This window comes from Panthera onca, chromosome A1 (genome assembly GCF_046562875.1).
Source record: "Panthera onca isolate mPanOnc1 chromosome A1, mPanOnc1 haplotype 2, whole genome shotgun sequence".
Lineage (NCBI taxonomy): Eukaryota > Metazoa > Chordata > Mammalia > Carnivora > Felidae > Panthera > Panthera onca.
In genome coordinates, this window is record NC_138339.1 from 39,412,800 (window position 1) to 39,439,735 (window position 26,936).

Genomic DNA, 26,936 nt, shown 5'->3' on the forward strand with positions numbered 1-26,936 from the left:
CTTAATGCCCATCACCCATTTAGCCCATTCCCCCACCCAACACTCCTCCAACAATCCCCAGTTTGTTCTCTGTATTTAAGAGTCTCTTATGGTTTGCCTCCCTCTGTGTTTTTAACTTACTTTTCCTTCCCTTCCTCTATGTTAATTTTCTTATTTAAATTCCACATATGAATGAAATCATATGGTATTTGCCTTTCTCTGACTGACTTATTTCACTTATCATAATATATTCCAGTTCTATCCACCTGTTGCAAATGGCAAAATTGCATTCTTTTTGATCACCAAGTAATTACACACACACACACACACACACACACACACACACACACACACACGTATACTACATCTTCTTTACCCATTCATCCGTTGTTTGACATTTGGGCTCTTTCCATAATTTGGCTACTGTTGGTAGTGCTGCTGTAAACATCGGGGTGCATGTGCCCCTTCGAATCAGCATTTTAGTATCCTTTAGATAAATACCTAGTAGGGCAATCATAGTCATAGGGTAGGTCTATTTTTAATTATTTTAATGTTTACTTATTTTTGAGAGAGAATGAGTGGGAGAGAGGCAGAAAGAGAGGGAGACAGAGGTTCCAAAGCAGGCTCTGTGCTGAGAGCCTAGAGCTGGATATGGGACTTAAAATCACAAACCGTGAGATCATGACCTGAGCAAAGTCAGACACTTAACTGACTGAGCCACTCAGGTGCCTAGTATTTTTAATTTTTTGAGGAACCTCCATACTCCTTTCCAGAGTGACTACACCACAACCAACATACAAATGGGTTCGCCTTTCTCCGCATCCTCGTCAACATCTGTTGTTTCCTGTGTTGTTAATTTTAGCCATTCTGACAGGCAGGAAGTGGTACCTCATTGTGGTTTTGATTTGTATTTCCCTGATGATGAGTGATTTCAGCATCCTTTCAGAATTTCCTTATAAAATTCACTCACTACTGCTTTGGGTCAGATTCCATTATATGCCATTTTTATTTTTTTATTTTATTATTTTTTTTAATATATGAAATTTATGGTCAAATTGGTTTCTATATAACACCCAGTGCTCATCCCAAAAGATGCCCTCTTCAATACCCATCACCCATCCTCCCCTCCCTCCCACCCCCCATCAGCCCTCAGTTTGTTCTCAGTTTTTTTTTTTTAATGTTTTTATTTATTTTTGAGACAGGGAGAGACAGAGCATGAACGGGGGAGGGTCAGAGAGAGGGAGACACAGAATCTGAAACAGCCTCCAGGCTCTAAGCCATCAGCCCAGAGCCCGACGCGGGGCTCGAACTCACGGACCGCGAGATCATGACCTGAGCCGAAGTCGGACGCTCAACCGACCAAGCCACCCAGGCGCCCCTGTTCTCAGTTTTTAAGAGTCTCGTATGCTTTGGCTCTCTTCCACTCTAACCTCTTTTTTCCCTTCCCCTCCCCCATGGGTTCCTGTTAAGTTTCTCAGGATCCACATAAGAGTGAAAACATATGGTGTCTGTCTTTCTCTGTATGTATATGCTGTTTTTAAATAACACTTCAGGGATACTTTTTTCTAATCCAGAATAAAGCATTACATGGAGCCATTGTGACCTTGAAAAGAGTGGGCGTTGGCAAATCGGAGACCAAATAGTGTCCTCAGATGTGTTTTGTTTGGCCAGCACTTTGTTTTTAAAAATTTTAAACTTAAATGCCTATAAGTCATGCCCTTTCAGATACCACCCCCAATATCTTACATTCTGTAGCCTCACACATTTAAATGTATGAGCTGCCAGATCACTGAAGGTCCTTCATTTCTCTACATGTGAATATATAACGTGAGTACCTGGATATATGACACTAAACTCAATGCTACATATAAACGTGAGTGTGGTTTTTAACAACTTTAAATAAATGGCAACGATTTATTCACTTTTTAAAATCTTTTTCTCTGAAAGCTGCCACAAGCATTCCCAATGTTACCGAAATGAAAACCAACATGAGCCTTGGCTTGACACTCACAAGGAACGTAGGAACCGGAGGATTTCTCGTGAGTATTTACCTTTCAAATTCTCATCTGTCTCAAAGTGTGAAGTTAGTGTCTTCTCGCCATCCCACCTATCAAATCAAATCTTGATGTTTAAATATTAGAGTTTGCTTTGGGATAAATCATACCATGTGGATATCCAACGTGGCATACCTATCTATTGGTATATAGACTTATTAAGATACCCAGTAAAACCATTGCCATAGAATGTCTTAGAAGAAAGCAGCAAAAAGAACACCAATCCTTTGCCCTTGGAAAGTGTGCTTAGCATTTGTTGATAACAACATAATTCCAGGTCCTGTTTCTTCTTCCCATAGGAATTTTAAGATAGGTACTGCTCATTCAGAGAGTGCATTTCCAGGCTGAAGAGTATTTCTGTCTTTAACCATTTGCTATAACCCTTTGGCAAATCTGATATCATTTAAGTCATGTCTTGGTCCCTCATCTTATTTCATGTTAGTATTTATTCTCATTGAGTTTCTAGAATGCTGTGAGAAAACATTACAAGTCAGTGAAATAGAAATACCTTCTTTAACAAGTGGTTTGGGGACAACTAATTGGTTAACAACTTGTATATCCAAATATACTTTCAAGTGGATTAGAGTTAATATAAAAAACTGGAAGAAAACGAAAATTTTAGAAAATTTATAAGCTTGGAACTAACAGAAGAAATAATATAGGAAATTGTTGAAAAGATTAATTTGACTATATAAAAAAATGAAAACCATCACATGCGAAAAAAAAAGTTTTTGAGGCAAATAAAAACCCAATCTTACTAGACATTTCCACCAGCATATAGATGATCCTAGTTATATTTATTGCCCTGTTAAAATAGCCATAGAAAACTTAATTTAACTTTACATTAGTTATGTCTATACCATCGACATGCTAACTCAAAAGCCTAGATGTATAACTTAACTATTCTAAGAATATAATTAATTTTGAACAATGTCATTCTCCTTTTACTAATAGATATTAGTATTCAAACATTGGTACCACTCAATAAATCAGATATTACTTATAATATGTGTAATTCAAAGCATAAATAAATAGTGCAATGAATCTTCATCGTTCATGATATTCCAAAGTTTTAAAAATAGGATTGTTTTCGTCTCTTTTTGTTTACTTATTTGCTTTTGAGGTTGAATAAATTTAAGAAAAGGAACATATTGAGATATAGGGATTACAGGACGTACTTCTAAATTTTCAATTTGTAACTTCAGATAAAGTAAAATAAAATTGCAAGAGAATTTAAGACATTAATTTAACAACCAATGTAGCAAGCAGAGAAGGAGGGAAGAGAGAGGGAAGGAGAGAGAGGAAAAAAAAAGAAAAAAAAATCCAAAGCTTCCTTTACATACCTAAAAGGTCAAAATCTTAAGATACTCTTAAGAATTATGTGGAAAAGGCTGACAATCATCACATTTTTTTGAAACTGCTTAAGTTCTGGGCTTAAAGCAGGAATGTAGTTCTGGCATTAACAATTGGCATATTCTAATTTCAACTTCTTAATGCTGTTTTCCATTGCTTTTAAAACAAAAAAAAATTCTTGAACACTTCCTGAGTTATTATTTTTCAAGGTGATTTTAAAAAACTAACTTGGGGATGGGGATTGATGATACTAATCAATATAATTGGTATTCATTATTTGGTAAACTAATCAAAGGCATCAATTGTGATTTTTCCCTTAACTAATTGGCATCATGAAGTAGTGTTATAGGAGGAAGAACTATGGATTATTCACTGAGCATGAACTATGACCACAGCTGCTTTTCCTTTGAGCAACCAACAATTAAACTGGGTCAAACAAATTCCCTTTTATTCTTCCAATTGTTTTTTTTTTTTGCAGGTTCATACTTTTTTGTTAAATTTTAATAATTGAACCACAGCTTTACATAATGTTAAACTTTGTAGATGCTCTTTAGGATCTTAACTAGACTTCTCTTTCCCATTTTTCTCCTTTTACATCTAGCAGTTCTAACAGGATTTAATGTAATGTTTTTCTGGTGTGATTTAATCACAGTTTTATCAGGAGTTCTTGGCATTGAAAGGCTGATGAAAAGGAAAGATCTGAGGTTGGGTTAATGGAGATATTAAGAATTGGAGTATGTATGATGTGGGCAAGGAGACAAGTGCCAGCTTGGATGACTTTTAGGCAGTGGAAATAGGGGGATCAGAAGTCCTCAAATACCTTATAACATCGTTAAAAGCTGACAGTTCATGTACCTCATTTGTGTTTATTTAGTGGATTTTCCCAAAGAATTTGTCTTCTCGGACTCTCCTTGAAAATTTGGAAGATCTGGCAAGGCTGGCAATGGGCAGGAGCCATGGTGGCCTGCCCATGTGTATGACACCTGGACTCTTCATTTACCATGGCATCTATGCCAACCCAGAGCACTCTTAGGTTCCTGCCTGATCCTGGGGCTTGTGGGTTCATGGTTTCTGCTGAATAGAATAAGTGGTAGTATACATATAATACAATAGTAAAAGTGAATAGTATAATCTCTGTTCAAGATAACAGTAGGGAAACCTGGGGTTCAGTCGGGTAAGCGTCCAACTTTTGATTTCGGCTCAGGCAATGATCTCACAGTTCATGGGTTTGAGCCCCCACCCCCACCCCCACCCCACCATCGGGCTCTGCACTAACAGTACAGCATGGAGACTGCTTGGGATTCTCTTCTTCCTCTCTCTCTCTCTCTCTCTCTCTCTCTCTCTCTCTCTGCACCCCACCCCCCTGCGCTCCCTCTCCCTCAGAGTGAGTAAATAAATAAACTTTGGGGGGAAAAAAAGAATAACAACTGTAGTGATGCTGGCTAACAACTATGTGCCATGTGTTATTTACCCCACACTGTTCTAAATGCTTTACATCTAGAGAACCATTTAATCTTCACAACACCTTGCATGATAGTAGATATGATTATCCTCGTTTATAGATAAAGCCCCTGAAGTCCAGATAACTGAGAGACAAAAGATGAAGGAAAGCACCTCCTTTCTCTAGTTCGGTGACCTGAGGGTCTCCTCCCTACACCGCTGACACCTGTCTCCCAGCCCAGCTGCTATCTTCTCCCTCTCTTCTGTTTGTTCTTTCTTTCTGAGGCACTTTCTCTCAGAGGCTTTTTTGACCCGATAGTTTCAAGAGTTGACAATTTCTAGTATCTTGTGAAATCATAGAAATGATCTCTGGGTGGGGGTGGGGGGAGAGAAAGAAAGAAAGAAAAAAGAAATGATCTCTAAGTTTTACAAATGGAGAAGTAGAAGACTAACATTTTCCATGTGTTTTGTCATTGTTCTCATTTCTTTGAAGACGTGTGGTCCCCTGTGGGCACAGCAATGCGGAAGCCAGTATTATGCAACTGGTGTTTGTTCTGATATCAGTCCCAATTTTCAGCTCTTGGCCAGCTTTGCACCTGCAGTTCAGAGTAAGTGATGAATGTGTAGAGCGTCCGAGCAATACCTTACATGAAGGGCAGAGGCGGGATTTATCAAGTACCACCCAACCCCTCTCAAGTCCATTTTACTTTGTCCTATTTGCATATAAGTGTGAAGAGTGAATTAACAATGGAAATCTGTTTCTTTCATCTTTTCCTGTGTAGCCTGCCCTTCCCTCATAGATGTTGTGGTTGTATGTGATGAGTCAAACAGTATTTATCCCTGGGATGCAGTAAAGAATTTTTTGGAAAAATTTGTCCAAGGCCTGGATATAGGCCCCACAAAGACACAGGTATGGACATGAATAATACATACACTAACCCACAGATTTCTTTCTAAGAAAATATTGTTAGATATGAGGTCTTAATATTTGCATTTTTCAAATCCCCACATTAAATGCATTTAACGTTAACCTTGACAGTTAATTGAAATTTGCACTACATTGAGTTTTTCTGTCTATGACGTTGTCCAGTGTTGGTCTTTGAGCTTAGATTTCTATTTCTGACAGGCATCAGATATAGGATGTAGCATTTTCATCTTTTTCAGCTGCTTATTTTTCCCTCCTATAACTTATGAATTTATCGATACATTTTAAAATCCAATATGTATTATTTTATTGATAGCCACTTGGACTAATAATTAATTTCTTTTGTTGTCCTTGAATTTCTGGGATTTTTGTAGAGAAGTCAATAGACAGTCAATAGGCGCCTGGGTGGCTCAGTCCATTAAGCATCAGACTGATGATCTCACAGTTCATGAATTCGAGCCCTGCATCAGGCTCTCAGCACAGAACCTGCTTCAGCTCCTCTGTCCCCTCTCTCTCTCCCTCCCTCTCAAAAATGAACATTTTTAAGTCTATAAACAGCATAATCCTATCTTGTTATTTTTTAGTCTTTTATCATATTTTACTCAGCCCTTGCTTTTTTACACAGAATAAGACTTTTTAATAATTTTGTATAGCTCTCCATGTTTTAAGGAGTCTTTAATTTCCTTTTCTATCTTCTTGAGATAGGCATCCAAAACTCAGGAACAGAAGCTTCACGCTTCCATAAAACTGAATAACATTTATTGTTAAAGTTCTGGGTCTTCTTTCTTTCTTTCCTATTGGATTTGCCCTTTCACGGTCATTCTGGTTGAACCAATATCAACAGAACCAGTTGACAGAGTTCCCAGTGTATATTCTTGCGTTGTTCCTGTCATCTGATGTCTTGTGTCCAACATCTAGTAACAATTGTTGGAACATCTTCCCCTAAATGCTTCACAGTTAGCTATATTGAAATTTGATTTTCTGCTTTCCTGTACAGTATTACAAAATATTATTATATGTTTTCCATTGATGTTGCTTTTCAATACTAAGAGGACATTAGTGTTCACCAAATCTTTGGAGGTTTCACTGTGGGCTTTTACCAGAAAATTCTATGAATAAGACCAGGTATAGCATTTCTTTCTGGATAGCATCCTGTTAAGGTCCCATTATAAGAGAAGTTTTCCTAGGTATCTGCTTGTTTTATCCATCTCTAAATGGACTTACCCCATCACATGACTTACTATATTTAATAGTCTCTTGAATGGAATTCATGGCCTTCCTCTTCTTGTCTTCCTACCCCCATGCATTTTCTTCATCTCTAGAGGTGATTTACACAGTCTCTTTTTCTTACCATCTAAATTTGACCTTTCTGTAAGTCCTAATATAGTACATTTCCTTAAGTCTTCTATTCATTATTCCCCTTTCTCACACAGGAGTTTTGGGACTGTCATACCGTCTTCCTCTCATATTAGACTTTGAAATTCATAGAGTGATTTTTGATCCTGTCCTCTCTCTCAAGTCTTACATCCTGTCCTAAAGAGAAGGCTCCAGAAATATATTTTTCACATCTTCCCAGTGCCTACTTAGTTGCTTCCTAGCAAAAGTAGCTGATTGAACTCAGAAATCCAGGCCTTGCCCCTTCCACCTTCCTTACGTACTGACCTCTATCTTAAGGACCCTTTCACAATACTGACATCTTATTGCTACTTCCTATTCTAGAAGCCCCCAACTCCTATGCATAGAGGATGATTTCAGTGCTGAGAATAAGGACATTAATAGAAGTATTTGGCCTTCTTGATCTAAAGAATTAGGATATGTGCCCCAACCTTGTTCAGAAGTTGCTCCATCTGTCAGATTTCTCAGATGAGACTCTCTCTAATGGCATTTTCTCTGAAGGCCAAAAACCTCCTGCCTACTTGCACATATAGCAGCTTTCTTCCAAAGATGCTAAAGTCTGCGATTAGAGGAAATCCAGAACAATAAATGCATTCAAATTGACTGTTTTGATTAGCTCACTCTTTTTTTCTTTCATATTCAAATATAATTCTTTGTTTATTTTGCACCTGTTTTTAATTGATGAGCTGTTATCTTCCATCTATGACTGCTTATAATTGTTTACATGTATATATACATTGTTAATCAGAAAGTTTATATCATTTTAATATTTCTGTTATGAACTGGATTCTAATATTATCCATATTAAAATATTATAAGGCACTGCTTAAAAATCCATTACTAGATAATCTATAACTATTGTAGTCAAAAATCTATAAATATTACTCTTGAGAACCAAATCATATATGATAGGACATGATCTTGCTTATCAACAAATACTACTGCTGTAACTAACAGCTTCTAACAAAGAAGTCATTCCATTGGAAGAAAAATAGCTATTCTTAAGAACAAAATTGAAAATGCATATCAAATACTATCATCCCACTTCAAATGCACTTTTGATTTTGATTTATATTGGTTAATTAGAAATTATTTATAACTTAATGACAAGCCTTTAATAAACTTATGCTTTCTTGAAGGTGGGGTTAATTCAGTATGCCAACATACCAAGAGTTGTATTTAACCTGAACACTTTCAAAACCAAAGCTGCAATGATTGAAGCAACATCCCGGACATACCAATTTGGTGGAGATCTCACAAATACATTCAAAGCAATTCAATATGCAAAGTAAGTTATAATGTAAATAGCCCAAATATTTTGATAAAATAGAAGTGCTTTTAAGTAAGAAAGAAGAAAAGAGACAAAGAAAAATAACATACTTAGTGCCCACACTTAAATCAGAAGTAATTAAGAAAAGTTCAAACATTCTGTCATTTGAACACTTTGAGAAGGCACTAGGAAATGAAATTTTAAAGTCTTAGATTTCTAGGATTTTTATAAAACATTCCATGATTTTTAAAGAAGACTTTATATAAAGTAAAGGAAACAACATTAAAAGACCTTAGGTTAAGTAGGAAATGGAGCAATCTCCAATTATTTGTTAGTATTTATCAAGGCCACAGACAACTTCTAATGGAGTCCTTCATGCACATTAAGAAGGGCCATAGAATCTTAAATGTTTATGAACTTGGAGTATGAATTGAATGGAATGGGCTCACTATACTTATTACAGTCTGGGTGGTGTGAATGTTACAACTGTATAACCCTCTCTTAATTTTTAGCTCAGTGTCTCTGTTTTCTCAGAACTCCTTTTAATCATATACCTTTACAAAAATGCTAAAGATTCTCCTATTGTTAAAAAATAAATGAGAACAATAACTTCACCTTCCTTTAAGCCTACCTCCTGCCTTTGTCATCTTGTGCATTTCTTCCTTCAACTACCATAACTCCTTGAAAAATTGTCTATTCCGCCCCCCCACCCACTTCCTTGAAACATATGGCTTGCCACCAGGTGAACGTAGCTCTCTTTATCAGCCAACAACCCAGTGGTCCCGCCTCAAGCCTCATCATCTTTAGCTTCCCTTGCCATTTGCTGACGACGAACACAAACTGCTATTCCAGCCCCAGTTGCCATGACATCACAAACTTCTAGAATCCCTGCCAGCTTTTTGTCAACAATTTTGCCTCTTCACTGGCTCCTTTTCCTATTTTTTCTTTACTAAACAGAGCCCTCTTTTTTTTTTTTTTATAGCTCTTTTCTCTTGGGCATTGTCTCCACTCTCATGGCATCCACATTAGCCCTGTGTGGGTCACCGCATTGCTCTGTAGTCATTCTGAATTCCCTCCCAAAAATCCACACAGGCATTCAGTTGATGCTGGGTATATTTAATTTGGAGTGTTGGCTCACTTGTCAAATTCAATACATCCTAAACCAGCCTTATTCTTTTCCCTACCCATGCTCATGACTTTGCCATTTGACTCATGCTACCACCTTTTCCCCCAGGCATTCAAAGTAAACACTTGCTGGTTTTCTTTATTCTTTCTGTTCTTCCTTAATCACACACATCTGGTCAGTCACCACATCCTGTCCTTTCTATTTCTGCATTTCCTATTGTATCTGCTCATTTTTCTGGATGTATATTGTAGTTGCTGTTTCTATCAACCATTGACTTTCCCTATATGTCTCATAAGCAGATGAGAAGATATGATTGGTTTGGTTAATCTCTATTGTCCCCATTGAGATGTTCTTTTGGGCCACGCTATCTCTGCTGGCCAGTCCATTGCCTTTTGGTGAAGTGCCCTTTATAGTCCAGTAAACTAGACTCAGAGGAAGAGTAGGTTGATATAGAAAATGGCCTAGAAGAAGCTACAGACTGCAGAGGGCTTGTGTTTTCAAAAGAAAGTATGGATGTGGTATTTTTCCCTGTAAGGAGCCTGGGGACCTGGTAAGCTTTCCTCTCAAGAAGAATGGTCACTGTCTGAAGATGTGACTTTTTTTTAGCTTTTATTGTCCTTTTAGAACTTCAGTTTTCTCCCTATCATCTCTCTCTTACACTATTTCCCAAGCTAATAGAAATCTTGCTGCTGTTAAGAGAATTACTTAACTTTTTTTTTTTTTTTACTTTTTTATTATTTTTTTAATGTTTGTTTTTGAGAGAGAGAGAGACAGCACGCAAGCAGGGCAGGGGCAGAGAGAGAGGGAGACTCAGAATCTGAAGCAGGCTCCAGGCTCTGAGCTGTCAGCACAGAGTCTGACACAGGGCTCAAACTCATGAACCATGAGATCATGACCTGAGTCAAAGTCGGGCACTTAACTCACTGAGCCACCCAGGCACCCTGAGTGAGAATCACTTAACTGCTTACTCACATCTTTCAGAATTTAATTACCTTTCTTTCTCTTTTTCTTTTCTTTTCTTTCTTTTTTTTTCTTTTTTTTTTTTTTTTTTTTGGTCTGTTTCTTTACAACATCAAATAGAATTCTGACACTGTTTTAGTAAATATTGCCATTTTCCATTTATCTTATTTTATTGTGTGCCTATGGTTATCATCTATCATTCTAAGACCTGAAGGTAATCCGAACAAATGAGGCACGGTTTCTGCCCTCAGAAATCTTATAATCATAAATGAGTTCATAAAGAGTATAATTCACTCAAAAAATATTTCATGTAAGTACTGTATTCAAATTTGGGTGACAAATATAAAATCTTTTTCTATCCTTCTACATTCTATATAGAATACAGGAAAGTTTTAGGGATTAAAATGATATTCTCAGTGTTAAACATACTGAAATTAAAGTGTCCTTTACACATTCAGGTGAAAATATTTAGCAGGCACTGAATACATAAATTTGAAATGAGAGAAATAAATGGAAAAAGATGTAGACTTTCAGGTGTCATCATATAGGTGGTAGGTAGTCCAAAGGAGTGGGTGGCATTCCTCAGAAAGAAATACAAAAAGAGAATCCAGTAGACAGAGAAAATGTTATTGGACAACCAGATACCCATCTAAAAACAAAATAAAGCTGAATCCCTGACTCAGTCAAATCAAAATAAATTTCAGCTGCACCAAAAATTTAAATCTAGGAAAATGGAATTATTAAAGGACTATGAGAAGCTTGGGTGATTAAAAGAAACAAGTCATACAGCTCAGAGCCTGGAGCCTGCTTCATATTCTGGGTCTCCCTCTCTGTCTCTTCCCCCTTCCCCACTCATGCTGTCTCTCTCTGTCTCTCAAAAATAAATAAACATTAAAAAATTTTTTTAAATAAAAAAAGAAACAAGTCATAGAGATAAGAAATCCTTTTAAAATACCATGTCAAATATAAAATAAACACATAAAAAGTTAATGAAATTGATTGTATCAAAATATTAAATTTCTATACAGAAGTGTATATATACCACTAAAATTTAAAAGATTAATGAACTGAAGAAAATATTTATATATATATATGACAAAAGATAATTTTCTTGACTAACAAAGATCTTATTAATTAGAAAAATAATGAACAATACAAAGAAAAATGGACAAAGATAAAGAAAAATCAAGAGTTCATAGAGAAAAAATATAAATGGCTAATATAAAATGCTCATTATCTCTTCATAATGAAAAAGTACATATTAAAACAATGATATATTATTTCTCACTTATCAAAATGCCCCCAATTTAAAAGTTTAATAATCCTCATTGTTAAGGAAAGGAGATGGAGAAACTTGCATTTTTTTACATTATCGTAATATAAATTGATGGAAATTTTTAGAGGACAATTTGGCAATATCTGTCCAAATTTGAAATGTGTAAATCCTTTGTCCCAGTAGTTTCACTACTAAGATTTTATCCTAATGACACAGTTGGAAAAGTATGCCGAGATACATACACAAAGACATTTATTACAGTATTACTTGTAAAACTCAAAATGCCCTAAATGCACAATAATGAGGAATTGGTTAAACTATGGTTACCCCCAAATAATGAGATATTATGCAGCCATTAAAAAAGGAGAGCTTTGTATGTGCTGGTTTAGAAAGAGCTCCATGAAAATGAAAAACAAGTGTATAGACTATGCCCCCATTTGTGTGAATGTTTGAGGCATAGACTATGCACATACATCTAAATAAAATGTTTTCTATAAGGAAACATAAATTGATAAAAGTGGTTTCCTTTGGAACAGTGGCTTGGTGTCACATTTTTAAAAAATGTTTATTTGTGAGAGAGAGTGTGTGTGTGGGCATGTGAGCAGGGAAGGGGCAGAAAGGAGGAGACAGAGGATCTGAAGCGGGCTCTGCAGTGACAGCAGAGAGCCCGGTGTGGGGCTTGAACTCACAAACTGTGAGATCATGACTTGAGCTGAAGTCAGGTGCTTAACTGACTGATGAGCGATCCAGGTGCCCCTACATTTTTATTTTATACCTTTCCAGGGGCTTCTGGGTCTCAGTCAGTGAAGCGTCTGACTCTTGATTTCTACTCAGGTCATGATCTCATGGTTCATGAGATGGAGCCCTGCATCAGGCTCCACGCTGTTAGGGGAGTCTGCCTGGGATTCTGTCTCTCCCTCTGTCTTTTCCCCAGACCCCACTCACACACACACACACACACACACACACACACACACAAACACTCAATCTCTCTCTCTCTCAACACACACACATATATATATCTTTCCAAATGCTTTGAAATTATTTTATCAACTGTACTTATTAGTCTTTAAAGAACAATTTTGTATTGAAAAGTAAATGCAGATCCAATGAGTAAAATTGGTGACAGGATTGAATATCTTTGCTCTGTTAATTAGTATTAATGAATTTTTTCTTATCAGAAGATAATTCTAAGGATTCTTGATGTAAATACATGCACGTGCGCACAAATACACACACACACACACACACACACACACACACACACCATGAAAACTATGCAAGATGTATATCTATTTCCCTTTAGGCTGCAAATAGAATGTAGGTAAATATGTCACCAGAACTGACATAGAGATAAATTCCAAGTCACAATAGGTCATGCTCAAAGAAGTTAGTTTCAGAACTAACTTCATGAGGAAGTTAAATTTCTAACCAGAGGTCCACATATTAGCTTCACCTTTTGAAAGTGAGTTTTTAATTTTGTCTGCCACAGAGATTTTGCGTATGCAGCAGCTGCTGGAGGACGACCAGGTGCTACCAAAGTAATGGTGGTTGTAACTGATGGTGAATCACATGATGGTTCAATGCTGAAGGCCGTGATTGATGAATGCAACAATGACAATATACTGAGGTTTGGCATAGCAGTAAGTAGATTTTCTTTTTAGTTGTCTTTCAGTTAATGGGTGAGTGCTCCTTTGTAACATCACTTCCCAAGACCACACGCTCTCATTGGCTACTCACAGCTTTATAGGAAAAGAACATTTTTACTCTGTCTCCACGTCTTGTTGATTTTCAGTCCCATTGACTACAGGGTTATGGATTTACTTCTCCAGAGGCTCTATTCTGTTCAGAAATATAATACTAGAAAGTATAATGGGATAGTGGAGTACAGCTATAATGACCTTTTTTCTCTCTGTCTCTATTTTCAAGGTTCTTGGGTACTTAAACAGAAATGCCCTTGACACCAAAAATTTAATAAAAGAAATTAAAGCAATTGCCAGTATTCCAACAGAAAGATATTTTTTCAACGTGTCTGATGAAGCAGCTCTACTAGAAAAGGCTGGGACACTAGGAGAACAAATTTTTAGCATTGAAGGTAAAAGAACTCCATCTTTCAAAAACTTTTTTCGAGAATTCTTGATTTTATTACTGTATATTTACTCTAATAATGTTAACTTGTATACCTTATATGAAAGGACTCTGATGAATCAGTAAGAAAAATAGACAACATGAATAAGTAGTTTATAGAAGATAAGATACAAATGGCTAGTAAACATAAGAAAATATTCCCAATTTCAGTAATTGTTTTAAAATATAAATTAAGTCAATGTTACTTTGTGCCTAAAAGATAACAACGATTAGTAATATATGATCTTGGAGATATTATGGGGAAGCAGAGAAGCTCATATACTATTGATAAGATTATAAATTGTATAGCTTTGGGGGGAGGGCAATTTAGTAATATCTATTATAATTGTAAATAGTTTTACAATTTTTTACACTGCATATTTTATAATCATAAGAAGTTTTGTCTTTCTATCCTATTATATAATTTCTGAAATTCTTGAATTTGTTTACAACAAACATGTATACATTTAAGGTTAGAAAAGCATAGGGGTGCCGACTTTGGCTCGGGGCATGATCTCACGGTTCATGAGTTCGAGCCTTGCATCAGGCTCTGAGCTAATCAGGCTCTGAGCTGTTAGCTCAGAGCCTGGAGCTTGCTTCGGATTCTGTGCCTCCCTCTCTCTCTCTGCCCCTCCCTCACTTGCACTGTGTCTCTCTCTGTCTCACAAAAACAAATAAAGGTTAAAATTTTTTTTTTTAAGTTAGAAAAGTATAGTGAAGATTTTTAATAGTTCAGATTTCAGGGAAATATGTTATTTACCAGATCTACAATAATTTACTTATATGGCCTTGGAAGGTCTAGTCGGTGTAGAAATACTCCATGTTTAAGAACTCACTGTTTGGAACACATTTCCCAGTTGGTAAAAAATCCCACATGATCCAAATTCTGGTTCCTGGTCATTAGTTCAAATAACTCTCAGCAGTAAAGAGCCTATTTTATTGAGCACCTGCTATATATCAGGTATCTTTCAGAAGCTGGGTCCAGGGGCATTGCATAAATTAAGCATTAATTCCTGAGTCTTATCTTTATTTCCTGATTGTCCACTGGAGTCTTCTATCCAAAAAATATTATTGCTTCTTTAAACATCTGATGATACTTCTAAGCTGTTTGAATCAGCATCAAAATCCAAATCCAATGTGCTCTGAGATAATATAAAATTATTTGGCTTCCTATGGTACAACTTACACTTGTTTGTGGTGGCATTGACATGAATAATCGCAATTCAACCTAAATGCCAATTAGAAGTGATTTTGTGCCTTATCTGCTATTATGGATTTTGGGGAAGCACTGCGCTACTTTATTAAAAATTGTCTTGGGGCACCTGGCTGGCTCAGTCAGTGGAGCATGTGACTCCTGATCTCAGGGTTGTGATTTTGAGCCACATATTGGGAGTAGCAATTACTTAAAAATAAAATCTTAAAGAAAATGAATCTCTTCTCATCCTTTGTACATTATTACATCTTCTAAACAAGTGACTGTGTCATGTTATATATTATACATATTACTCTCTATGTCAAAGTGTTGGTCTAGGAACTTATTCCTTTTTGTGAAGATTAATGAAATGTAACCATTTTGACCATACCGAGTCCTACAGCTGTGGTGTCAGAGGCAGGCACATATGTAGAAGTAGGACAAACTGCCCAATTGGTAAAATTCCTACTCAGTCTTGAATCCTGGATCCTGAAACGTCACCCAAATATCCGTCTGTTTAGTCTTCATGACATGTCAGCTACCTGGCTCTTCCAACTGCATCTGAGATATGTGTACACTTATTAGTACCGATATTTATTTTTTTTTAATGTTTTTTAACCTTTATTTATTTTTGAGACAGAGAGAGACAGAGCATGAACGGGGGAGGGTCAGAGAGAGAGGGAGACACAGAATCTGAAACAGGCTCCGGGCTCTGAGCTGTCAGCACAGAGCCCCACGCGGGGCTCGAACTCACGGACCGCGAGATCATGACCTGAGCCGAAGTCGGCCGCTCAACCGACCGAGCCACCCAGGCGCCTCTAGTACCGATATTTAAAAGCTAAAAATTCAGTTAATTTCTTAGCTAGGAATAATAACTTTTTTAAAAAAAGGCCATGACTTCAGTTTTTATCTTACCTCATCCCCTATATGGAGTGTTTTTGATATCAAGAACATCCTAAGCATACAAGTAAACGCATTAATGCATAATCAAGATTAAGACCAACTTCAAACACTATCTTGGAAGTATTGTGGGTTCCCATGTATGTTAGAATACTTCTTAGTGATTTCTCCATCCCAGAATATTTTTGAGTGACCATGAGAACATTGTGTGTGTGTGCATACGTGTGCGTATGTTCACGTGCGTCTGTGTGTGCACGTGTGTTTGAAAATCTGATTTAAAATTTGACAGCAATATAATTCTCAAAATTACCTTTTTGCAGGTACTATTCAAGGAGGGGACAACTTCCAGATGGAAATGTCACAAGTGGGATTCAGCGCAGATTACTCTCCTCAAAAGGTGTGTAATCAGATAACTTCCAGCCATGCTGTCATTTGGCTCAACACTTCTGGGCACAGCGGCTTTATAGAGAGAGTGGAAAAAGGAGCCATGTAGTGAGCAAACGTTCAGCTTCTCAGTCATAGTTCTTTAGTTTCTTTGTGCTGCTGCTTTGTCAACTAAAAAGTGAAGGATAACAATGCCTTCTCTTCCGCGTTTCACAGGGAGTTTTTATGGAAAAAAAAAAAAAGAAAATGCTCCAAAGGACAAGCACTGTATTAATTCAAGGGATTGTCATTGCAGGAATTTCCTTTAAATCAATTAACTACCAGAAAAGTTTATTTAAAAAAAACACACAAACTCTTGTTAGCACTGCCAGTGGTGAATTCTGAGTTGCCAGAGTATCTCTTTTCTAAGAGCAGAGACAGAAGATAGGTGAAAAAGTGAGGAGTTAGGAAACGTGAGATGCAACGTCTTCTTAGCTCAGAAAATCCATTCTTCCTTGTCATAAACATCCACTTCCTAGGGCCCTGGTTCCAACTCTGCTCAGGGTCCTGGTGGGATAGTAAAGGGGCCCAGATGTAGTGACACTGGAAAAGCCTAGGGAACAGTATGAACTCAGAGAATTTGATTGCCAGAAGCAAGGATCAGGAACGGCTTGGGGTTTTTTTCTCGAGAATACAAGGTGCTAACTTTTTCTGGATCACCAATCATTAGAGATTCTCACTCATAAAAGTTATGGGTTTTTCCCTCCGGAAAAAAAAAATGTAAATGAACCCTCACACAGAGAATTTTGCACACACCTTCCTGAGATTTTTGTACACTTCCTGCAGTCCTTTCCTGCATCCCTGATTCAGAGTCCCACATTTATGACAGTCATTCTCTTCATTTCATGGTCTCTTGTCCTCAAAATGGGCACATCATTTTCCAACCTGCTGTATTTTTAATGGCTTATATTTTTCAATCCAAAATCCGTAACTTTGGTGTTTTCTACGATCTAAGATCAAAAACTGAAAAAAATAATAAATCCCATCCTGACAACCCTGCCTTCTGTGATGATGTATCGCTTTTGACTGTTTGTGTGGATGTTGAGTCCCTCAGAGCAGCCTGTATTTCTTGTGTGCCGCCCCCCACCCCCGCTGTGCTGACCGTGGCTGTTCTCCACCAAGTAGACTGAATGTTATGCCCTAGTTACCTTTCATAGCTGAGCTATTTTCAAATAGATGGGATAGGATATAGATGATGGAGGAACATCTGAGAAGTGACCAAGAGGAAAGAGAAAGAATGTTGAAAATAGAATAGGTCAGAAGGGGGCCTGCCAGGATGATGTGCCTGGACAGCAGAAACGCCCCACCTCTCTTCCTCTGCCAGCTGCACTTCCTATTTTCTGAAGCATGCCCCACATCCGACCGTGAACTTTTCTTATGACTATGTGAGACAGGAGGCTCATTTCTGACTTCTCTCTAACAGCTCACACTGTTTGGCATTTGCAGATGGGGGCCTCTGAATGCAAATTGGAAGGTGGCTATGTGCTTCTCTTGTAGCATAGTAGAGATTTATCTATAGAATGTATCAAGGTAACATAGCCTCAGGGAAGACTTTTCTCCAGCACAAAATACATTAAAACAATTTGGGCATATATCAATTTGGACATACATTCATATACATTTTACTTTATCATCTTCTCCTTAAACCTAGACCATTTATTTCAATGTTTTGCCTCCCCTGCATTCTCGTGCCTTAAACATGGTTTATTTTCATGGTCTTCATTTTTCATTTATTTTAGGATATTCTGATGCTGGGTGCAGTAGGAGCTTATGGCTGGAGTGGTACCGTGGTCCAGCAGACATCTCGTGGACATATGATCTTTCCTAAACAAGCCTTTGACCAAATTCTGCAAGATAAAAATCACAGTTCATATTTAGGTAAGGCATAGCAGCATTTGACTCAGAAAATTTAAGCTCCCTTTTTTTAAACTAGCCCCTTGCTGGGGGGGCGCCTGGGTGGCTTAGTCGGTTAAGCATCCAACTTCAGCTCAGGTCATGACTTTGTGGTTTGTGAGTTCGAGCCCCACATTGGGCTCTGTGCCGATGGGCTCTAGCTCAGAGCCTAGAGCCTGCTTCAGCTTCTATCTCCCTTTCTCTCTGCCCCCTCCTCTGCTCATGCTCTCTCTCTCTCTGTTTCTTAATAATAAATAAAGGTTAAAAACAATTTTAAAAAAACTAGCCCCTCTCTGAATTTCAAGATCCATTAAGCAAAGCCCTTGAAGTGTCATCTAATTATTATATTTATTACACATGTTTATGTTGCCTCTTTGCAAATCAGACCTTGGCTATAACTATTTAATGACATACTGTATTACACTTACTGATGTCTTCTGGCTATTCAAGCAGTAGTTATTCCTGGGAAGTGCTTGCGCTTCTCCCAAATGGAAATAGTTCCTAGAAGCCAATATAGTAAATGGGAGTCTTATATTAATTTAGAGTTCTTAGTCTTTTTGGTTCCTATAATAAGCAGCCACTGATTTTGAGTGCCTACTATGGGACACTTCCTGAGCTGGCTATTCTATCTACATAAACATTTAAATCCTTCCCACAACCCTTTGAAGAAAGTATTATTATTCCCATTTTACCGTTGAGAGCCAATGAGGTTAATAACTTGCCCAAAGGCAAACAACTTAGCAAGTGGCAAATCCAGAATTTGAACCTGGGACTGTCTGACTCCATAGCCTATGATCTGTCCACTGCATTCCATTACCTTTTAAATTCATGTAATTGTTCATTCAAAAAATACTTGTTGAGTGCCAAGTTCATGAGGGGCTGATGGGACAACCCAGAATCTAGGGCCTGCTTTACAGGTAGGTGTCGCACCCGTGCAGAGCACACTTAGATCTGGGCATCGCCCTGAGGGAGCACGGATCACACTGACTTCACCTTTGGCCCTCTGTCTTGTTCGCCCCTCTGGTGCACAGATGCTACCACTTAAAACAATTTTGTTAATGTTTATTCATTTTTTGAGAGAGAGAGAGAGAGAGACAGACAGAGTGCAAGCAGGGGAGGGGCAGAGCGAGAGGGAGACACAGAATCCGAAGCAGGCTCCAGGCTCCGAGCCATCAGCACAGAGCCCGACGCGGGGCTCGAACCCAAGTAATGTGAGATCATGACCTGAGGTGAAGTCAGATGCTTAACCGACTGAGCCCCCCAAGCACCCCCCAGATGCCACCACTTTAGATAAGCAGCAGAGGGCCCTCTGGCACAGGTGGCACCACTCTAGACAACTAGCAGACATCCGGTGGTGGACACATGGTGCTGCTTTAGGTAACTACCCTGTGACCTCACCACCGTGCCCCTCCCTCCATAAAAACTGGAGATGAAGGCCTGAGTAGGGGTGGGGAATAGCTGCGTAGAAGAGTTGTGTAATGGCTTGGATCATCTGTCCGTCTGCACCCCCACCTTCCCCCTGGCTGGGTAAGTTACCCCCAATAAAACTCTATGTGAACGATATGGAGTGACTTGCTTCGTTTTTCAGTATCAAAATATCTCTCAGTCTGGAGGGTACATCACTGACCCTCCTCCACTTTCTAACACCTGCCTCCTAACAAAAAAAGGACCTCTGGTCATTGCTACTAACTTTGGGAGCCCATCTGCTGAGCTCTTCAATAGCACCTACTCTGCAAGTCCTTCTCTTCTAGGTTACTCTGTGGCTGCGATTTCTACCGGAAAAGATGTTCACTTTGTTGCTGGTGCTCCTCGGGCAAATTACACTGGCCAGATAGTGCTATACAGTGTTGACGAGAATGGCAATGTCACCATTATTCAGGCTCACCGAGGTGACCAGGTAAAGTCCATTTTGTAGCAGATGAAATTAATCGTGCGGTCAACTAGAGCAGATGAGGAGTGGGGAGTTGATAGAAAAGGAAACTAGCATTGAGTGCCTACCCTGTGGCTGCTTCTGTGACCTGTATTCACTTGAAGGTTCCTTAAATCTTCACAATACTGAGATCTGTCGCCTTCTAACAGGTGACTGGGCATTTACCTTCTTAAGGTCAAAGAGTTTTCATGGGGTTGTGCTGTCATTAAAACCCAGTCGTGTGTAGACTCAAAGCCTGTGCTGTTTGGTTATATCCAGCTGCATACTTTTGACTCCCTAAATTACTACTACATGTGTATTATTGGGTCCTAACCACAGCTTTGTTGGCAAGCTCTTGCAAGGAGTCAATGATCTGGAGGAAAAGTGAGAAGAAGGGAGCAGGATAGCCTTGTCAAGACTGGGCTACTATATCTGGGCCTGTCAAGGTGTCCTGTGGCTTTGATGTTTCTAAAATTAAAGCAACTCTCTTTTCCACCACTTTCTTCTCAACATGACAGTTTGATAGTCAGAACCTGTGATGACTCCCAGTCATGTCTGACTAGAACAAAGGCCAGCTGAATAGATTCCTATTTCCTCACCAAGCAGCTCTAACCCATGGGCTTGGCACATATTTGAAACAGGCAACCCTGATCTCTGACAACAAATTTTCCTTCCTGGAGTTAGAGAAACCAGCTATTTAGTTTTCCCTTTTCTGGAATTAAGTGTGATCCTACTGTCTATGGATTTTCCGGGAGTAAGAGAACCTGAGTCTTTGACTTCCTTGACCACAAACCATCTATGGCCACATACTTTGCTCTCTTTAATATTTTAAAGAACCGTGCTTTTATTGTGAGAAAAAACAATGACCGTGTTATAGGATGAATCCTTTCTTGTTCATTGCCAAATCCTTAAGAGGTATTCACATAGGCGTTCAATGAGCATTCAGATTCCCAGCCTCTCTTATTTCATTGTATCTCCACCTGCTCCCCTGTCCTGATGTATCTGAGAACTTGTCTCTTGTGCAAGATCATGCCACAGACACTTACATCACACATGCCTGCCCACTCTTCTCCACCTAGAAAATTCCTTGTTTTTTAAGATGCCGTTTATATAACACTTAATCTTTCTGAGCCTTCCTGACACCTGCACTCTAATCACACAGCATTTGACCATTGCCTCTATTACAACCTACTTGACTGCACAGGCAGGCAAAGTCATTTGTCCCAACTCCCTATTCCCCCTCCTGCCTTTCTCTATGACACACATCACAAACCTCCTAAATGTTTCTCTTTTAAATGTGGTCTTTGACCCACCAGCACCAGAAACACCTGGGGTACTTATTTAACATACCGTTTTCTAGATTGCACCCATTCAGAGTCTTTCTTGGTGATTTGTGTGCACACTAAGGTTTAAGAACCAAGTGTTACATCATGATACAACCTGAGAGAAGGGACTGTTATCTATCTTAATGTTTCTAGTACCTTACAGGGAGTAAGTGCTCTATTTCTGTTTGTTGAATGAGTAAATGAAAGTTCAGTATAACATTAAGAGTATATGAGTCCTAAGAATCCTAAGGTTAATATGCTTTATCCTTACAGATTGGCTCCTATTTTGGTAGCGTGCTGTGTTCAGTTGATGTGAATAAAGACACCATTACAGATGTGCTCTTGGTGGGTGCACCAATGTACATGAATGACTTAAAGAAAGAGGAAGGAAGAGTCTACCTGTTTACTATCACAAAGGTAAAAAAAAAAAAAAGTATTAAACTGATTCAGTTGAATTTGCTTTAATATTGGTAAATAAAACATTAATCTGCATTTTTGCAGAAGAATCAGTGAATGATCATTTTCTCTTTTTCAAGCTTATTTGTTTTGAGAGAGGAAGGGAGGGAGGGAGAGAATCCCAAGCAGGCTCTGCACAGCTTGATGCAGGGCTCAAACTCCAGAACCATGAGATCATGACCTGAGCCGAAATCAAGAGTTGGACGCTTAGCTTCCTGACCCACCCAGGCGCCCCTTGAATCATCATTTTCATATGTAGTAGTATAGTTTATATTCCATCATTTTGAGGATGTCACCATTAAAATTTTAAAAATCACATCAAAAAGCATAACCTGTAGAGAAAGAGCTACATGTAGAGTGCACTGCCATTTTCCATGAGGGGTCTTTGAATCTATACTGTACAAATGAAGTCCTTATATAAATGCACATCATTTTTGAAATGTATGTACATGCACACACAAATGTCTGTGTATTTCCTAAGTATCTCATTCAATTATTCTTCTTTACTGTGAAGAGATCATAATAACAGAACTATCCTGTTCACATTTTACAGTGAAAAAGTCAAATTGTACCAGGCACTTTGCAAACTTTCATATAATCCTGGATGTTTTCTGCATTAGTCAAATTCTGTTGCTTAGTGTAGCAGTTAGGTATGCGTATACCCAGCTCTTGGAATTTTTAGTCCTTGCACATAAAACTTAGCATACACTAACTGGACTATGCTCTCTAAGTCCATGCCCAGAAGTATAATGAACTCGGAACTGAAAAGAAAACCAAAATTAAAGGCACAAGTTGACCTAGAAAATTAGAGAAAGGATGGAAAAAAGAGAAGCTGATGTTAATATAATAAATATTATGCTTTGCTTTTGTGGTAGTTTGTCCTACCTTACTTATTTAAATTAATGTAAACATTAGCTCTCAGAAGCAATTAAAACAGTTCTAAAGCATTTAAAGATGTGTAATTGAATATTCAATAAGGGAGGGGCAAATATAATTGTTTAAAAATTTAACAAAACCCTAGTTTCTTAAATGTTTCTTGTCAAATATTCTGAATTATCATTGTTGAAGATGAGAAGATCTCATAATACTTTGTCAATCTTCATAACAAAGTGATTTCCATAAGATTATTATAGAGAAGAAAGAATCAACACTGACCCCATTTCATGGATGAGGAGCATTGCTCTCTTGTGAAGTCATGAATTATTTCCATTCTGGATTTCAAAATCTGGAAAAAAAAAAACCTATCTTTTACAAGAAAAAAAATTTTAGGCAGACTTATTTTTTTTTATAATGTGACATTAACAATCTCATTTTCTTTTCCTTTTTTTTTTTTCTGAGTATAGTTGACACACCATGTTACATTAGTTTCAGGTATATAACAAAGTGATCTGACAAGTTTACACGTCCCATCCCGCTATGTTCATCACAAATGTAGCTACCATCTGTCCTTTTACATTATAATATCATTCACTATATTCCTTATGCTGTGACTTTTATTCCTGTGATTTATTCATTACATAACTGGAAGCCTGTATCTCCCTCTCCCTTTCACCTATTTTGCCCAACCCTACCCCCTGCCCCTCTGGCAACCACCAGTTTGTTCTTTGTATTTATGGGTCTGATTCTGTTTTTTATTTATTCATTTACTTTTTTTTTTTTTTTAGATTCCACTTATGAGTGGAATCATATGGTATTTGTCTTTCTCTGACTTATTTCACTTAGCATAATACCCTCCAGTTCCATTCATGTTATCTCAAATGGCATGATCTCCTCCTTTTTTATGGTTGTGTAATACTCACACATATGTGGACACATTTTCTTTATTCATTTGTCTATTGATGGATACTTAAGTTGTTCCCATATCTTGGCTGTTGTAAATAATGCTGCAATAAATATAGGAGTGCATATATCTTTTCAAGTAAGTCTTTGCTTTCTTTGGGCAAATATCCAATAGTGGAATTATTGAACCATATGGTATTTCTATTTTTAATTTTTCGAGGAAACTGCACACTGTTTTCCACAGTGGCTACACCAATTTACCATACTACCAACCAGTGCACAAGGGCGCTCCTTTTTCCCCACATCCTTGCAAACACTTGTTATTTCTTGTCATTTTTATCTTAGCCATTCTAACTGATGTCAGTTGATATCTCATTGTGGTTTTTATTTGCATTTCCCTGATGATGAGTGAGGTTGAGCATCTTGTCATGAGTCAGCCATCTATGTTTTCTTTGGGAAAATGTTTATTCAGGTTCTCTGTCCATTTTTTAATTGGATTGTTTGGGTTTTTTTGGTGTTGTAGAAGTTCTTTATATATTTTGACTATTAATCCTTTATTGGATCTTTCATTTGTAGATATCTTCTCCCATTCGGTAGGTTGTTTTTTTATTTTGTCAATGATTTCCTTTGCTGTGCAGAAGCCTTTTTATTTTTGGTGTAGTCTCAATAGTTTATTTTTGCATTTGTTTTCCTTGTCTCAGGAGACGTATCTAGAAAAATGTTGCTATTGCTGACATCAGAGAAATTACTGCTTGTGTCGTCCTCCATGATTTTTATGGTTTCAGGTCTCACATTTAGGTATTTAATCCATTTTGAGTTTATTTTTGTGTACAGTGTAAGAAAATTGTCCAGTTTCATTCTTTAACATGTAGCTGTCCAGTTTTCCTAGTACTGCTGTCTTTCCCCCACAGTCTCTTCTTGCCTCCTTTTTCATAGATTAATTGACCATATAATTGTGGGTTTATTTCTGGAGTCTCTAACCTGTTCCATTGATCTGTGTGTCTATTTCTGTGCCAGTACCATACTGTTTTTATTGCTGTGGTTTTGTAGTATAGCTTGAAACCTGGAATTGTGATGTCTCCAGCTTCATTCTTAAGATTGCTTTGGCTATTCAGGGTCTTCTGTAGTTCTATACACATTTTAGTATTATTTGTTCTAGTTTGTGAGAAATGCTGTTGGTATTTTGATAGGGATTGCATTCAGTGCGTAGATTGCTTTGGGTGGTATGGACGTTTTAACAATATTAATATGAGCATGATGGAATGTGTTTCCATTGGTTCGTGTTGTGTTTAGTTTCTTTCATCAGTGCTTTATACTGATTGGAGCATATGTCTTTCACCTCTTTGGTTAAGTTAATTCCTAGATATTTCTGGTGCAGTTGTAAATGACATTTTAATGTCTTTCTGCAGCTTCATTGTTAGTATATAGAAATGCTACTGATTTCTGGGTATTAATTTTTCATCCTGCCACTTTACTGAATTTATTGCTCCCAGTAGTTTTTTGGTGTAGTCTTTAGGATTTTCTCTATATAGTATCATGTTGTCTGCATATAGTGACAATTTAATTTCTTCTTTACCCCCATAGATGCCTCTTATTTCTTTTTTGGTCTGATTGATGTGGCTAGGACTTCTAGTATTATATTGAATAAAAATGATGAGAGTGAACATCCTTATCCTGTTCCTGACCTTAGAGGGGAAAACTCTGTTTTTCACCATTGAGTATGATATTATTGTGGGTTTTCATATATGGCCTTTATGATGTTGAAGTGTCTTCCCTCTAACTCCACTTTGAGAGTTTTTATCTTGAATTGATGTTGAATCTTGTCACATGCTTTTTCTGCATCTATTGAGATGACCATGATTTTTATTCTTCATTTTGTTGGTGTGGTTTATGACATTGATTGATTTGTAAATATTGAACCATCCTTGCATTCCTGTAATAAATCATACCTGATTGTGATGAATGGTCTTTTTAATGTATTGTTGCTAATTCGCTAATATTTTTCTGAGGACTTTTGCATCTATGTTCATCAGGAATATTAGCCTATAGTTTTATTTTTGTGGGGTCTTTGTCTGGTTTTGGTATCAGGGTAATACTGGCCTTGTAGAATTTATTTGGAAGCTTTCCTTCCTTTTCCATTGTTTGGAATAGTTTGAGGAGAATAGGTATTAACTCTTAGTTAAGTGGCTGGTAGAATTACCCTGTGAATCCATCTGGTCCTGGATTTTTTTATTTTTTGGTATTTTTTTGACCAGTTCAGTTTTGTTACTTATAATGGGTCTGTTCATATTTTCTTTTTCTCCCTGGTTCAGTTTTGAAATATTGTACGTTTCTAGGAATTTACCAATTTCCTCTAGGTTGCCTAGTTTGTAGGTCTATAATTTTTTATAATCCTTTATATTTTTGTGGTGTCAGTTGTTACTTTCTCTCATTTCATATTTGGGTCCTTTTTTTTTCTTGATGAATCTGGCTAAAGGTTTGTCAATTTTGGTTACCATTTTAAAGAACCAACTCAGTTTATTTATTTATTTTTTTGCCTATGCCATTTATTTCTTCTCTGATTTTTATTATTTCTTTTCTTCTACTCACCTGTTGTTTTTGTTTGTTTTTCTTTCTCTAGTTCCTTTAGTGTAAGGTTATATTGTTTGAGCTTTTTCTGATTTCTTGACACAGGTCTATATCACTGTATACTTCCCTCTTGGAGCTGCTTTTGCTGCATCCCAAAGAATTTGGACCATCGTGTTTTTATTTTCAGTCATCTCCATGTTTTTTTTTTCTTTGCTTTATTGACCCATTGGTTTTTTGGTATCATGTTGCATAGTGTCCATGTGTTTTTTTTCCAGTTTTTTTTTTCTTGTGATTTATTTTAGTTTCATACTATTGTGATCAGAAAAGATGCATGGTATGATTTCAATCTTCTTAAATTTATTGAGGCTTGTTTTATGGCCTAACATGTGATTTATTCTACAGAATCTTCCGTGTGCACTTGAAGATAATGTGTATTCTGTCGTTTGGGGTTGGAATGTTCTGTATATATCTGTTATGTGCATTTAGTCCAATGTGACATTCAAAGACACTGTCCTTATTGTTTTTTTCTGTCTGGATGATCTATCCATTGATGTAAGTGGGATATTAAAGTCCCCTACTATTATTG

The 26,936-nt window shown here is 37.4% G+C and overlaps 1 protein-coding gene across 1 annotated transcript in view; it reads left to right on the plus strand.

The window, feature by feature from the left end:
• Positions 1-26,936, plus strand: part of ITGA2 (integrin subunit alpha 2) — a 108,499-nt gene that overhangs the window by 45,002 nt on the left and 36,561 nt on the right. Inside the window, exons 4-13 of the mRNA XM_060634588.3 lie at positions 1,927-2,018; positions 5,320-5,434; positions 5,609-5,736; positions 8,286-8,434; positions 13,271-13,421; positions 13,708-13,873; positions 16,318-16,394; positions 18,160-18,298; positions 20,065-20,210; positions 21,821-21,964. Coding sequence (XP_060490571.3) covers positions 1,927-2,018; positions 5,320-5,434; positions 5,609-5,736; positions 8,286-8,434; positions 13,271-13,421; positions 13,708-13,873; positions 16,318-16,394; positions 18,160-18,298; positions 20,065-20,210; positions 21,821-21,964 — 1,307 coding nt within the window. The remainder of the gene's footprint in view (positions 1-1,926; positions 2,019-5,319; positions 5,435-5,608; positions 5,737-8,285; positions 8,435-13,270; positions 13,422-13,707; positions 13,874-16,317; positions 16,395-18,159; positions 18,299-20,064; positions 20,211-21,820; positions 21,965-26,936) is intronic.